General features: G+C 44.4%; 1 protein-coding gene across 1 annotated transcript; it reads right to left on the bottom strand.

The window, feature by feature from the left end:
* Positions 1-4,412: 4,412 nt before the first annotated feature.
* On the bottom strand, positions 4,413-7,841 carry LOC306918691 (C-C chemokine receptor type 4-like; the record flags this gene model as incomplete). The annotated part of the gene is made up of 3 exons (XM_079531570.1): positions 7,744-7,841; positions 4,702-5,439; positions 4,413-4,445 (listed from the first exon to the last, which is right to left on the bottom strand). Exons 2-3 carry the CDS (start codon positions 5,425-5,427, stop codon positions 4,413-4,415), a joined length of 759 nt encoding a protein of 252 aa, XP_079387696.1. The 5' UTR covers positions 5,428-5,439; positions 7,744-7,841.
* Between the last annotated feature and the right edge of the window lie 7,913 nt (positions 7,842-15,754).

The following is a 15,754-nucleotide window of genomic DNA, read 5'->3' as shown; positions in this document are numbered from 1 at the left end:
AAAATTAAGTAATGCAGATGCTTAAGAAAAAATAACCCTTTTATTTTGATTGAAATATTTATTAACAGTTTGCAGAATTACAGTACATTTCAAGCACAAACTCAATACAAAGACTGTTAACTGTGAGTGGACGACCCAATTAAGCACTTGTTTACAAGAGGGTCCACCATGTTCAATTCATCAAAACATTTAGAGACGTACAAATAGACACTTGTATATAGTGTAAAATGAAACTAAATTGGGTCTACAGTATAAGGGTTGAAGATCTACAGTATAAGGGTTCATTTGGTAACCATCAGTTAGCTGGGGACAACCTGGAACCTGCTCAAGGACCACTGGTGGTCCCTGGACCACTGGTTGAGAACCACTGCCTCATACAAATACATTACATGATGTGTTTATGCGTGTTTATTGAGGGGTGCTAGCCCCTCCTATATACAGGTTTAATATTTGTGTTTAGGTCAATGTTTGTTTAGGGATGCACCGAAAGAGAAATTCTTGGCCGAAAACCGAATACCCGAAACGCTCCCAAAACAACTGGTCTCTATGACACATCTAGGGGCCGCAATATGCATTCAAAGATGTTCCTATAGAAGCTTTGTCATTGGTTGAAAAAAAACCTGGTCGCAATGACTAACCAATCAGGAAGCTGACGGGCAAATCGACCAATGACAAAGCTTCTAGGAACATCTTTGAATGTAGATTGCGGACCCTAGATGTGTCACTGAGACTACATTTCCTTTGGGAGAGTTCTACCCATTGCTGGCTGTCTGAATACCAAAAGAATCAGACCATTCTGAAGCGAGTGGTGCAACAGCACCCCCTATTGGTACTCTAAACATAGTCACATTTGGTACTCTAAACATAGTCCCATTGGAGTGGTTGCACCACTCAAAGGAAAAGTCATTAAAATGTTTACATATTATTGCTTATAGCAGCTTTAATGGGTGAACTCACATATACTCAAAGGTTATCTCAATGGTTTATGACGTGGAACGCCGAAATGGTCTGAGTATAATACTCTAATTACTTCCAGGGGATATTCTACATGTTGGCTTTCCGCCTGCAGGTGATCGTCCTTATTAAATACAGTCTTTTATTAAATAGCCTACAGTCATTATTTCGAAGATTATTAATAATATACATAATTTACTTATCAGTAACTAATTCATAATTGTAGTAGTAGTAAAAACTATCTCGCACTCATTAACAGAACTAGAAGGTAACTGCATCGCGGAAAAATAAGGAGACTGAAGCCCTCATTGAAATGAGGACGAATACATTAATCAATTGCTTAAGGAAAGACAAAAACACTGTAGTGTACAGAATATTCAGTCCGTCTGTGTAAACATGGAGTGGTGTGTCACTGCTGGCCTGTCACTGTGTGGGGACTTTCTTCATCTCGAAGATAAACTCGGAGGTCGGATTAATGTTGTGCTGTTGTCTGCGCTGCGCCTCCACGTGCCCAAATGGACAGTGCGTGCGCGGCGCGCTAGGCCTGATTGCACACTGGACGCGTTTTTCGGAAAACCGATGGAGAAACGCCGCTAAAAATCCGAAAAACGCGCTCCTCTGTGAGCAGGGACCTTTAAAGTTGAGTTCTTTAAACCACTCCATTTCATTTGATCATGTGATGGTTTTTCATAGTAAAGTTTATATTATTTGTGTGGCGACGTTGACATGAGTTAAAACGTCTTAAATCTCCTCTCTCTGCACGGGCGCACGTGTCTCTCTCACACTCACACATGCATACACACATGCGCACACATGCGCACACACTCTGGTGTGAAACACTTTGCGTGTGAGAGTGAGAGAAAGTGACTGTACTCTGTACAGTTTACATTTCTGTCTAATCAATCAATCAATCAGTGTGTGAGAATCTGCCGCAGTGATACATTTGTGAGAGTCAATAAAAAAATGATGTGTCAATATCTTACTGTCCCATACATACATACATACTCAGTACTCACACGTTGATACACACGGTCGACGAAGTCTTGGACGCTGACTTGAGCCGGATGATCCAATGTCGAGTGGTTGTGATCCAGTGATCCACGGGGGGTCATCCGCTGCCCACGTGGAATACCAAACGACTCGCCCCTTTACCAACTCGCCCCGGGCGTATAGCCGGCGTAAATTATGCTAAAACAGTTACACCTAACCTTATTCCTATAACCTTAACCTCAGTAAAACTATATGTCTAAACCTAACCCTATAAACTTAACCCCAGTAAAACTATGCCTAACCCTAAACTTATTTCTAACCTTATTCTCAGTAAAACAAAATAAAGAATATAAGAACCGTCGGACTGAGCGGTTGGCGGAAAAATCGAGGGACGAGATGGTTTAGGGTGGCCGTTACCCTGTAGGCCTACTGCTTGACGTTGCACCGATTACCGAATACGAGCCAGTTGGAGCTGGTGGGGTTGCAAAATATGGACAAAGTAGAAAGAAAGTTGAGCCATAAGTATTAGTATTTAATTATTAGTAACAGGTGTGTTGTAATGTTTATTTTAAGATTAGATACTATTGGTCATGAGTCATGACTCGACTGGCCCCATGAAGTGAATCAAACTCTGTCTCACTCTCTGCCGCCCCAACCTAGGCCTGCTTAGGGGAATTCCATACACCTGCTAAATCATCCACACCTGTATCTTCATTAAAGTAGTCTCCTATCTCCCCACTCACCCTCTCCAGCAACACGCATGCGCACACACACACACACACACACACACACACACACACACACACACACACGCACACACACACACACACACACACACACACACACACACACACACAGTCATTCCACAGAGACTCCACTTCACCAGGACTTTTCCCCTTTGTCCAAGATTATGTTTTGAGTTAGATGTTTACTGACAGGTGAATTTATGTTGTAATTGTATTAGAAGGAAATGTTTGTGAGCTTATATGTAAATTCCTAGCCTCCATTTAGTCGAGAGCATTTGATGCCATGTTGGTAGTTGTTTGATCCAAGCTGTGTTTTATGTTCATGCTGATTGTATATTCTTCATATTGAATGTTATTCCTGTCTTATTTTGTACTGTGGTTGATGTTATTATTTTCTGTTTAGACCACACACACACACACACACACACACACACACACACACACACACACACACACACACACACACACACACACACACACACACACACACACACACACACACACACACACACACACACACACACACACACACACACACACACAAAGTCAAAATTTCATCATGCTTTATGTAGCGTAAAGCATGACATGACATGTCAATCTAGGGGGTTTTCATGATGCTGAATGCATTCCAAGCATTAGTTTTGCACAAAAAACACTCCTTTGGCTAAAATGGCCATAGCCGTCATCACAAATGTGATGAGATAGCACATTTGGGCTATGCCTATATGGCTATGGCCGTTTTAGCCCAATGAGTGTTTTTTTTGTATTACTTTTTTGCCTTCTATAGGTTGTTATTGGTATGGTCACATATTATGCCAATTATGAAAATTGCTCAACATATACAAGTTAGTATTCGGCAGTTTCTACGTGCTGGGGACCCATACTCAACACTTCTAACATAAACCGTTGGTGTACTCAACATGTCCGGGTTCACAATGGGGCTCTATGGGCTGCAGCCAGCTGGCTACTAGACTATTATTGATGCTCTATTAAAATATCACTTACACTACCCTACATTATTACAACATACATTTAATACATACAAAACCTCCTGAGCTTCTGCTGCTTACGGATATTTTCAAATTTAAAGTGTCTCAAAACAAAACGGCACTGATGGTGAATGTTATTTTGAAATGACCCCTACAGGTACTGTTACAATAGGTGTCCTTTTGTAGGAACCTTGGTTATAATAATAATAATACAACTTTATTTGTATAGCACCTTTCATGACATGAAATGCAGCTCAAAATGCTTTACAGAGCAATGGAGAGAGAAAAAAAAACATTTCTATGTTACAATATTGATACTTTTTCCTTTTTCATGGATATTACGAAATTATCCATTCCAATTTCCAGGTACAAGAAGAGAAAATGAAAGTGGCTTTGTGTTATGAGTAACAAAGCAAAACTAGAGGCCAGCTGTCGTAAATACATTTAAGACGGCTGGCCACGCCTTAAACACTGAAGTTACAAAGCAAGTACAGATAGAAAACCATTATCTTTTCACATGCCAAACTGTTAAAACACATGCTTGAATTTGTTCAATCATTTGGTTAATTTATAGAATTGCTGCGTTCAATCTTCTTTAATGCAATTGAATCCTCACATTTGTCATCCACACAGGGGGTGTCTTGTGGATTATCAATATAGGTCCTTTGAGTCTGTCTTGAGGACTGACGGGATGCGGTCATGACGTGAAACAGTTTACATGGAGAACTGTTTATCAACTTAAGGAGATTCCTCCTGAACCTCCCTCCTACACAGAAATACAGGAGGGGGTTGAGACAGCCGTGAGAGTAAGCAATGACCTCTGTGATTTGTAAAGTCAATCTGATTGCCTTGCTGCTGTTACATTCTGTATAAACATCAAGCAACTCCAAAGCTTTGAAGAACGAAGCAATATTATAGGGCGTCCAGCAGCAGAAAAACGCAGCTACAAGAACAAGAGCCAAGCGGATTGCGGTTTGTCTTAGCCGATTCGAGCAGTCTTGTCCATTGATACCAGTCGAAACGGGTGTAGTTTGTCTCATGGGTGTTTGGCTCCGTCGGACTCGGAGCACACAAATTGTCCTGGTGTAGCAAAAACCCATGATGGCTATCGGAATCAGCAAGCCTAGAATGTTCATTTTGAAAAGGCCGAAGACAGCCCAGAAGTGCCTTGGTACCTTTTCATAGGTGTATAAGGGAGCACAGAATGAGCGAGTTTTGCTCGAATATGGTAACGTCTGTACCTCAAGAAAAATCAGTTCTGGAAAAGAGGCGAGAAATCCAGCAAACCATGTAACAGCAGCTACAATCTTTCCAACAGAACGTGTTCGTGTTTCTAGTGAAGAAAATACATGCACTATAGCCAGATACCAGTCGACACTCATCACGGTGATGAAAAAGATCCCGCAGTAAAAGCCAATAAGGTAAACACCGAGTACCACTTTGCACATAGCTTCCCCAAACAGCCACTGGTCCCGTGCTTGGTGGGCTAGGAAGGGAAGGGAGCACACAAGGAGAAGGTCAGCAAACGCTAGGTTGAGGAGGCACACATCAGTCATTGTACGGATCCGCTCCCCAAATATTTTGACCCAGAGGACAAACAGATTCCCTAGAATTCCCAGGACAAAGAAGAGAGAATAGAGCACTGGAAGAAAGTAGGATCCATGATTTCCATATTCACACGGTTCATAGTTGTCCTCCAAGCCATCAGAGTAGTCGATGGTAGAGGATTCTTCGGGTGCCGGTGCCATACAGTAGGTGATCTAAAGAGTAATTGCAGGAAAAGAGAAGGGATTAGGTGCATTTCATAATTAAGTATATTAAGTATACTGTAACCTATAGGCTTGCATCACACCAGCTGTCAAACCAAAGTTATTACAAGTTTTGTAGCTAAGCAATATTTCAAAAGATATAAAGAAAAACAAAGTGAAAAAGACTAGCTCCATCTCCATTCAACCTACAGTAGGTTTCACATAAACAAATACACAGATAGTTATTTAGCAGACAGAGAGAGAGAGAGAAAGAGAGAATTGAGAGACGCACGCACGCACGCACGCACGCACGCACGCACGCACGCACGCACGCACGCACGCACGCACGCACACACACACACACACAGTGGGGTCAGGAGACCACCAGGCTTCCGCGAGGGGGTTCCAATTCCAAATGGACCCTTACAGGTCTACACATCCTAGAATGACGGGGTCCTTTAAGTCCTTAAAAACAAGAAGACAGCTTTACCTGTTAAAAACAGCAAAAATCCATAATACTTCTCAAGTTCCCGTCAACTTGTACGGTCCAGATACAGTGATACACAAACGGAAATTAGCCCATTCAATTAGGAGTGTCTGGCATGAAGGTTTTTTTCCGACAGAGCAGTTATAGTTATGGCACACACACCCTAAAACCTACGGACGGGAAAAACCATATCAGTTATAAGAAGAATGAAGACCATGACAGTTATAAGAAGAATGAAGACCATGACAGTTATAAGAAGTATTCGCCTCTGGCTATGTGTGTGTCATGTGACTCTGGGTCACATGACCCTCCCTGAGGTGACAGAGCTAGCCTATAACTCACACTCTCAACAGTAGGCCTATAGGCTCCATGAGTGAAAATTAGAAACCCACACCCTTTTTCACTAGCTGTTGTAGCCTACTTGCAACCCTCCCTCCCTGTCCAGAAGAATTAAACTATCTACGTCGTAGATTCTACGTCATAAGGTCAATGGTTCAGCACCACTGACGGTGGACAGCGACAGGCCAGCCGCAGTGCGCTCTGAACCATGAGTGAACCATGAGTGGCGGTTTTGACAAACTTTTAAAGTGAAAGCGAAAGTGCAGTGTGTGTGTGTGTGTGTGTGTGTGTGTGTGTGTGTGTGTGTGTGTGTGTGTGTGTGTGTGTGTGTGTGTGTGTGTGTGTGTGTGTGTGTGTGTGTGTGTGTGAGTGTGTGAGTGAGTGAGTGAGAGAACAAAAACAAACTAGATAAAGTGCCCCTCGGGGCTCTTTATTTTACTTTCACTTTACTTTCACTTTTACTTTAACTTTAACTTTAACTTTACTTTCACTTTACTTTACTTTCTCCTGGTGGTGCTATAATAGGCCAATGTGAAAAGGGTGCCATTTCTTCTCACGCCTTGGATGGCAATTGGATAATTTTGTTCCAAAATGTGTTTTGCTAAAACCACCTGTTGGTGGCGCTATAACAGGTCACACTGGGTAAAAACACTGAAATGTTTCAGGGGGGTTGCAGGGGGGTTGCTTGCCCAGGTAAGAGGTGTGAATACATGTAAATTCTCTCTCAGGATGGTACATTTACCTGATAATACCTGCTGCATACTTCTGTATGTTATCGGAAATATACCTGAGGTATTCCCTCCCACAAACAAGGTTTTTCACGCAGTGCCAATGTGAAAAGGGTGGCTATGTTCCTCAGCCTAGTAGGAAAGTATGTGAAAGATTTACTACTATATTAAATTGCACACTGTGTTCCTGATTTGAGGCATTTTGTTCCAAAAATGTGTTTAGCAAAAATCCACCTGTTGGTGGCGCTCTAACAGGCCAATGTGAAAAGGGTGGGATATATTCCTCAGCCTAGTAGGAAGGTCCGTGAAAGATTTCACGTAAATTGCACGCTGCGTTCATGATTTGAGGCTTTTTGTTCAAAACGGGCCAATCCTGCCAACTTTGAAAGCCAATTTTAGCCAATTAGGATGGAATATGAAATATCGGACAGATCCAGCTTGAACACATGACTATAGAGATAGTGTGTAACGATTTGCGGGATTTCTGGACAGAATCTGGAGGAGTAATATAATAAAAGTTGGCCTCCTGGTGGTGCTATAACAGGCCATTGTGGAAGATTTGGCGCAGAGGTTCATCGTCGGCATCCAGGGAGTGTGTGCAAAATTTGACATCGACCGGGTTAACGGTGCCGGAGATTAGCTGGTAACAAGACGAACACACGGGCGGACACACGGACGGAGTGCAAAACATACTCTTAGTCTTTCCCCATGCCTTCTTCGGCCTGGTGGAGACAAAAAACAATAGTGGAATTAAAGTCTCACCTGACACAGCGCTGCCGCTGCGAGTTCGTGGTGTTGTCCTGGGATGGAAGCCCGGTTCCGAATTGTCCCGAAAATCAGTAATAGGTTATCCTATTACTATCCTATCTAGCTTATCCTACCATGAAGTCTATAGCAGATCTGAGAATTAAGTAATTTAACCAAATCACTATTATCTAATATCTATAGAATTCAGTTGAGTTGAGTTGAGTTGAGTTGAGTTGTGTTCAGTTAAGTTGATACATTAGTTGGAATCGGATTAGTTTTCTCAGGCAGCTGTTTACAATGAATTCCTCAGTCACTGTGGCTAGGAGACAGGGTTGCGCTAGCTATATAGAGACAGACAGACAAGCAGGAGTCAGTAAACACACCCCACATGCTCTCACAGCCACTCAAAACACTCCGCATTACCTGCCTAATGTTCTTCCACTTCCAGGCAAGGCTATATGGCTATATATTTTTCCCCCCTGCTGACCCGACTTAAAACCACATACTGTTCTGTACTACTACGGTCGACAAGCCTATACGGGCAGGCGAGGGAGAGATAGATGAACTGAGAGCCTGAGGCAAAGTGGAGCCAGATGCCCCATATGGAATGCATTGAAGAGTGCAGTCAACACACTACAGGGCGTGACGTATACAAGGACATCCTCCGAGAGTCTATGGACCATTGCCCACATTTCCTGTAAATTACATTAAATGACATTTCCTGGAGCCATTTCTGTTGAAATTGATTCCAAACAAACCAGATGAAACTTGAAAGCATCACCTCTCTCTCGCACCCCTCAAGTAGTAGCCTGACTAGTTTGTTTTAGGAAGTTTGGAGACTTGTTTTAAGGGCCTTTGAGGTGCTGTGGTACTAAGAGGTGCATATAAGTCGAAGAAACTTTGTACGGGGGCTCCTGTAAGGGTCTTCAAGGTGTTTTTGTTGACCAGTGACGAGATTCTTTATAGGAAATAGGAATGTTGTTCATTTTCAGGATGGAACCTATGTATGGGTAATTTCATCTTTTTGTGTGATAATATTGTCACCCACTCTAACCAAGAAGCCATGCCTTGCTGAGATTACTATTTGATCCAAAGAGAATGGATTTAGTTTTCCCAGGTGTAAAGATAGTTTGTTTAAAATTGCTGTTATATTGTTATATTTGATAGCTGAGGGCCTTTTCAACCTGCAGCTTTTTCCTGTCCGAGAGTCCAGAGGTCCAGAGGTTGATGCGTATGTCCCGTAGCAGTATATGACGTGATGAAGATATGTACCATTGCCAGGGTATAACTGGTATAACTGACTCTCAATGGTGACGTAATAAAGATATGTTTCAGTGTCGGGTGGATTAACGGAAATTACGTCACCATCGAAAGCCAATTATACCCTGGCATTGGTACATATCTTCATCACGTCATATGCTGCTACGGGACAAACGCATCGTAGCACCTGACGAAAAACATTACTTGCAGCACGCTCTGCTTACGCAAGTAATTACTTATACTTATAGTGTTATGGGGGACTACATTTAAAACCAGTATAGGCTAGTCTAAACCTCAATCTCTCTCTCTCTCTCTCTCTCTCTCTCATGGTCGTTATGTCACTGATAGACTGTGAGTTATTTCTGACATAACTGACCAGACAATTTTGAAATGAAAGCCACACACACACACACACACACACACACACACACACACACACACACACACACACACACCATCATCATCATCGGCGGTCACTCGTATCCGAGTATGACTGTCCTCCTTCTTGGTCCTTGTGGGTCGTCAGATGGCGATGGAGGCCGATCCTGGACCCGATTATTCTGGTGCAGTGTGGACAGGGGAATGTAGTGGTGGGTTTGGGTTGGACCGGTTTACTGGATGCTCTCTCCTTTCTGAGTCTGCGCTTGTCCTGTGCAGCATGGCGGAGGTCATTATCATATTTTGCAGCACCCTCACGGACAAGGTTTCTCCAGGTCGTCCTGTCTGTTGCCTTGTCTTCCCAAGCTTTGAGGTCAATGTGGCACTTCTTTAGGATTGTTTTAATATTGTCTTTATACCTCTTCTTTTGACCTCCCGGGGCCCGTTTCCCTTTAACAAGCTGGGAGTACAGGACTTGTTTTGGGAGGCGAGAGTCAGGCATGCGGACAACATGGCCAGTCCATCTGAGCTGGTTTTGGGCAATGGTGGCAGTGATGGTGAAAACGTTTGCCTCCTCCAGGACGCTGGTGTTAGTGCGTCGGTCCTCCCAGCTAATCCTGAGGATTTTCCGGAGACACCTCTGATGGTACGTCTCAAGTGCCTTTATGTGCCTGCTGTATGTGGTCCAGGCCTCTGACCCATACAGAAGGGTGGGGAGCACCACAGCCTTGTATACCAAGATTTTGGTCTTTGGTTGGAGGTCACGGTTCTCAAAGACTCTCTTCCTTAGCCTTGAGAAAGAGCCACTGGCACAACTGAGGCGATGGTGTATTTCATCATCGATGACAGCATTTGAGGATAGGAGGCTGCCGAGGTATGGGAAGTGGTCCACATTTTCCAGTGTGACGTTGTCGATGGAGATGTTGGGGGGTAGGACAGGTGTACTACTGTTTGGTGGTGGTTGGTGGAGGATTTGGGTCTTTTTTATGTTAATGGCCAGACCAAGCTGTTTGTATGCTTTCGCAAATGCGGATAAGATGGACTGTAGGTCCTCTTCCGAAAGGGCTACAAGGGCGTTGTCGTCCGCATACTGCAGCTCCATGATCGATACGGTGGTGGTTTGACCTTTAGCCCTGAAGCGGTTGATGTTGAGGAGTTGACCGTCAGTCCTGTACATGATGTCGACTCCCTGGGGCAGATGCATGCTTGTGAGATGGAGGATAGCAGCAATAAAGATGGAGAATAGTGTTGGAGCGATGACACATCCCTGTTTGACTCCTGTGTCGACCCAGAAGGGTTCAGTTTCGTCTCCACTGCCGCTAAGTACTGTGGCTGACATATTGTCATGCAGCAGTCTCAGTACCCGGACATACTTTTCTGGACAGCCAATCTTTGCCAGAACCAGCCAGAGGGCATGGCGGTTCACTGAGTCAAAGGCTTTAGTGAGGTCTATGAAGGCCATGTATAGTGCTTGATTTTGTTCCCGGCATTTTTCCTGCAGTTGACGAATAGTGAAAACCATGTCAGTAGTGCCTCTGTTTGGGCGAAATCCACTCTGAGACTCAGGAAGGATGTTTTCTGACAGGGGAGTGAGTCTGTTGGCCAGCACGCGAGCTAGAGCCTTCCCTATGGTGGACAGGAGAGAAATGCCACGGTAGTTTCCGCAGTCTGCCTTGTCTCCCTTCTTAAATATGGAGACAATTAAGGCATCCCTAAGCTGTGCAGGGATTTCCTCTTCTTCCCAGATTTTATGAAGCAGGGCATGGATGTGCGTAAGAAGGTCGGGTCCTCCTTTCTTTAGGACTTCTGCTGGGATGCCGTCGGGCCCAGCAGCCTTGTTGTTTTTCATGTTCTTAATTGCATCCATCACCTCATCCAGGCTGGGTGGTTCTCCCATGCTTTCAACAATGGGCTTTTGGGGGAGTTGCTCAAGAGCCTCCATCTCAGGAATAGTATCCCTGTTTAAGAGGTCCTTATAGTGCTCTTTCCACCTGTTTGCTATTGCCTCATTGTCCTTCAGAAGCAAGAGCCCATCTTTAGAGCGAAGGGGGGTTAGGCAGCGGTGTCTGGGACCATATACTGCTCTTGTGGCATCAAAGAAACCTCTTGTATCCCCAGAGTCGGCAAGCTGCTGGATTTCCAGAGCCTTCTTTGTCCACCACTGGTTCTTCAGTTTCCTAACTTGCGTTTGGACGGCTGCCTTCGCTTTGGCATGGGCTTCTCTCTTCACCTTGCAGTGGATGTTATTTTGCCAGGTGATGAAAGTTTGCCGCTTGAAGTCAATGAGTTTCTGAATCTCTGTGTCATTCTCATCATACCAGTCTTGATGTCTCCGCTTTTTGTGACCAAGGATGTTTTTGCAGGAGTTCATGATGGCAGTGGACAGTATGCCCCAGTGTGTTTCAGTATCCTCCGGGTACTGTTTGGGCAAAGCTGTGCTAAGAGCATCCTGCAGCTGTTGTTGGTAGGTGGTGTCACCCAACAGGTCGATGTTAAGCTTTGGCCGGCTCTGTCCTTTCTGCACCCTTCTTTTCCGCATTAAGCGAATAGACATGATGGAGCGAATGAGGCGATGGTCAGTCCAGCAGTCGTCTGCACTGGTCATTGCTCTGGTGTTAAGGACATCGCGGTGGTCTTTGGAGCGGACAATGACGTAATCAATGAGATGCCATAGCTTGGAGCGAGGATGCATCCATGATGTTTTGAACTTGGTTTTCTGACGGAAAAGTGTGTTGGTGATGACCAGGTTGTGCTCTGAGCACTTGGTTAGCAGTAGTATGCCATTGGAGTTTGTGTTTCCAACTCCTTCTCTCCCCAACGTGCCCCTCCATAGGTGGTGGTTTCGTCCCACTCTGGCATTGAAATCTCCCAGAAGGATTAGCTTGTCCTCCTTGGGAACTTCAGATAGAATTTTGTCCAGGTCAGCATAGAAGGCCTCCTTTACTTCATCCTGTGCATCAAGCGTTGGTGCGTAGGCACTAATAACGGTGGCCATCTGACTACTGGCAAGCATCAGACGTATGGTCATTAGGCGCTCGTTGATGCCCACAGGGAGTTCATGGAGGTGGTTAATGAGGCAGTTCTTAATAGCAAAACCCACACCATGGATTCGTGGCTCATTTGCAGGCTTTCCTTTCCAAAAGAAAGTATATCCGCCCTTTTCCTCCTTCAGCTGCCCTTCATCAGCCAGTCGGGTCTCGGAGAGTGCTGCAATGTCAATCTGGAACTTCCTTAGCTCTCTGGAGACGATAGCAGTTCTTCTTTCAGGTCGATCACTGGCTTGGTTGTCCGTGAGGGTCCGCACATTCCAGGCTCCAATACGTAATTTTTTACGTATTGGAGTATTGGACTCTCCAATACGTAATTTTTTTAGTTTTTGTTTCTGACCGCGTGTTGGTGATCCCTCTGGATGCGGTATTCCAGACAGGATTTTGTGAGGCAGGCTATGTTTAGGGTACCTTTTCTAACCCCTTCCCCTACTGGGGTGAGCAGAGTGGACCCTGAATAGGGCTGCTCAGTCGTGGGTGTCACTGCCGAGAAGCTCTATCTGCCTCAGTCCAAGAGCTTAGCGACTGAACTAAACACCCACCGCCTGTGTGCCAGGTTGTGGCTAGGAACTGCCAGACTTCACTGTCCTGCCCCCGTTACCTCTTCCTGGACGCCACAGGTCTTCTTTAATGATCCAGTATGTAGAATGAATGGGTTCCTTTCAGGAGGACGCCTGCGCGTGACGTCTTTTTACGTGGGGAGACTGATGCGCCTGCAGCCACCACACGGTCCTTGGCAGAGAGGGGCATGGCATGGAGTCCATGACGACTGGAGACCACCCTCTGTTGCAGCCTTCATCCGCCTTCAGTGCCGTTGTGACTTACTGTGTCATCCTCCGCCACTTCCGCCGTTGGGGTCTTTGGATCGCACTTTGTCTGGAACCTCCCCCTCGACCTTACCGCCATGGGTGACCCTACCAGGAGCTAAACTAAGCTCCCGACGGCATCGCTCTCAGGTTCATTGGAACACGCAAGGTTCTCCACCACGGCAAGGTGGCGATCCATGGAGAACAAACACACACACACACACACACACACACACACACACACACACACACACACACACACACACACACACACACACATTTTAGTTCTTTATTTGAATCCACAAATTACAATTACTTTTACAAGGAAACAAATATGACGGGGTCGACAGTTCATGTTCACTCAAGGATACACATGGCACCTCCTCCTCCACACAGACTGCCTTTAAAGGAGCATTCAGTGATTTGGGTGATTTGGAAAAAAACCCGGTCCACCCGGTAACAAGATGTGCACATGCACACGCTCTACAGTGGGGGAAGTACAACAGACCAACAGCACATGCACCAAGGCCCGCCCCACTCGATCATGATTGGAGGAAGGCCCCTCTCATCCTGATTGGATGAGAGGGTTTTTTGACCCCAGGGGTTAACTGGGAGGAACTCCTTATATGGTCAGCACACTTTATAGTAGGGAGGATTATCCAAAAAATAAGAAAACACACACACACACACACACACACACACACACACACACACACACACACACACACACACACACACACACACACACACACACACACACACACACACACACACACTGCTCTTGAAGTAGCCTACAGCTTCACCATATTACACAGTATAATCCAGTGTCCAAGCTAAAATATAGCCTACTTGATTCAAATCTGACGTCCCTCCGCATCTGAAAAGTAAAATTATGGTAGCCTACTAAAAAGTATGCTGAAAATTCTTACAAAAAGTGCACGGTTCAAGCCAGTAAAGGACAGAAATTTCCTTATTAGGCCCAAGAGGCCCAGAGTAGGTCCAGAGGTCCGGAGCGGATACGGAAACTGCGTGCATGCATGTGTTATACTATGATCTACAAGCTCATAGCGTGGCAACGAGTGCCGCGCTATGAGCTTGTAGGTCTGCTATTTTTGAAAAATCCCGAAAATGTGGCGCAGATGTTTGAATATATATTCTTTCAGAGCGAACAGTTTTTAACTCAAAGCTTTGCTTCTTGGGGGGGTCCCTGGAACAAGATATTTGCAGATGGGGGTCGGCGGCCAATTACATATATTTTTGGGGGTCCTTGACATAAAAATGGTTGAGAACGACTGACATAGAAACATGGGTTTTTCCTCAAGACATTACAACTACCAAAGGAAGGAGGGGGATTGGCCCTTCCATGTTTGAGAGATTATTATAGAGCAGCTCAAATCCGACCATTGATTGGATGGTGTAAGCCAAGTTACAAATCAAGATGGAAAGATATAGAGGGTTCAATGGGAAGGGGTCTACCTATTAACATGTTGGTGGGAGACCCATCCTTGGTCAAACACTTGTCGGATCCTCAGAATGTGATGATAACAGGTTCATTGAAGGTGTGGTGTGAAATAATTAGGAGATATAAACTGAAGGACAAAATTGGAATTCTCAAATGGTTTGCATATGATTCAGACTTCAGACCTAGTACACATGACATGAGGTTTAGAGGTTGGATTGGGAATGGCCTCTCTGCATATTGTACTCTTTTAAAACAGGGTAATGTGATGAGCTTCCAGGACCTGAAAGACAAATTTAATTTACAGAATCAGGACCTTTTTAGGTACCTATAATCAGAGACTTTATAAATAGAAGGCTATTAAGAAGAGAAGATGCAACAGGAGTAGAGATCATTAAGATTTTCCAAAATGCGTATGCAGGCTCTACTTATCAAAAGATAGTTTCAAATGTATATGTAGTGCTTCAAAACATGAAAGGAGATAATACTCTGAATATTAAAGCAAGATGGGAAGCAGAGGGCAACCTTACTATATCAGCAGAAGAATGGGAAAGAATATGTAAACATCAGTGGAAAATGAGTAGTTCCCCCACATGGAGAGAATTCAGCTGGAAAAATGTGAGTCGTTTCTTTTGCACTCCAGCCCAGAAAAGACATTACACGTATCAGTCGGACTGTTGGAGACTCTGTGGGGAAACATTGGCAAATCATTTTCATGTGTTCTGGAGTTGCCCTTCTGTGGTTCCATTTTGGAGAAGTGTCCACAGTGTCCTGGAAGCAGTTTTTGGTGTTGACATTCCTTTTGATTTTAAAACCATGTATCTTGCAGATCTGGAGGGACTTCAATTTGTAAAGCAGGATCAGTATCTATTGAGGGTATTGCTGGTGGCATCCAAAAAAGCCTTAACAAAAAAGTGGCTTACAAATGTAATACCAACTATAAATGAATGGATTGATTTAATCTATAGTATATTTATTATGGAGAGAATTACATTCAGCTTCAGAGGTCAAGTTGAAGTCTTCACAGATAACTGGTTTAGATGGATTGCTCATGTTTCTACCATAAGACCTGATTT

This window comes from Electrona antarctica (genome assembly GCF_951216825.1).
Source record: "Electrona antarctica genome assembly, contig: scaffold_151, whole genome shotgun sequence".
In the NCBI taxonomy this organism is placed as follows: domain Eukaryota; kingdom Metazoa; phylum Chordata; class Actinopteri; order Myctophiformes; family Myctophidae; genus Electrona; species Electrona antarctica.
This window is presented reverse-complemented; position numbering and strand designations above follow the sequence as displayed.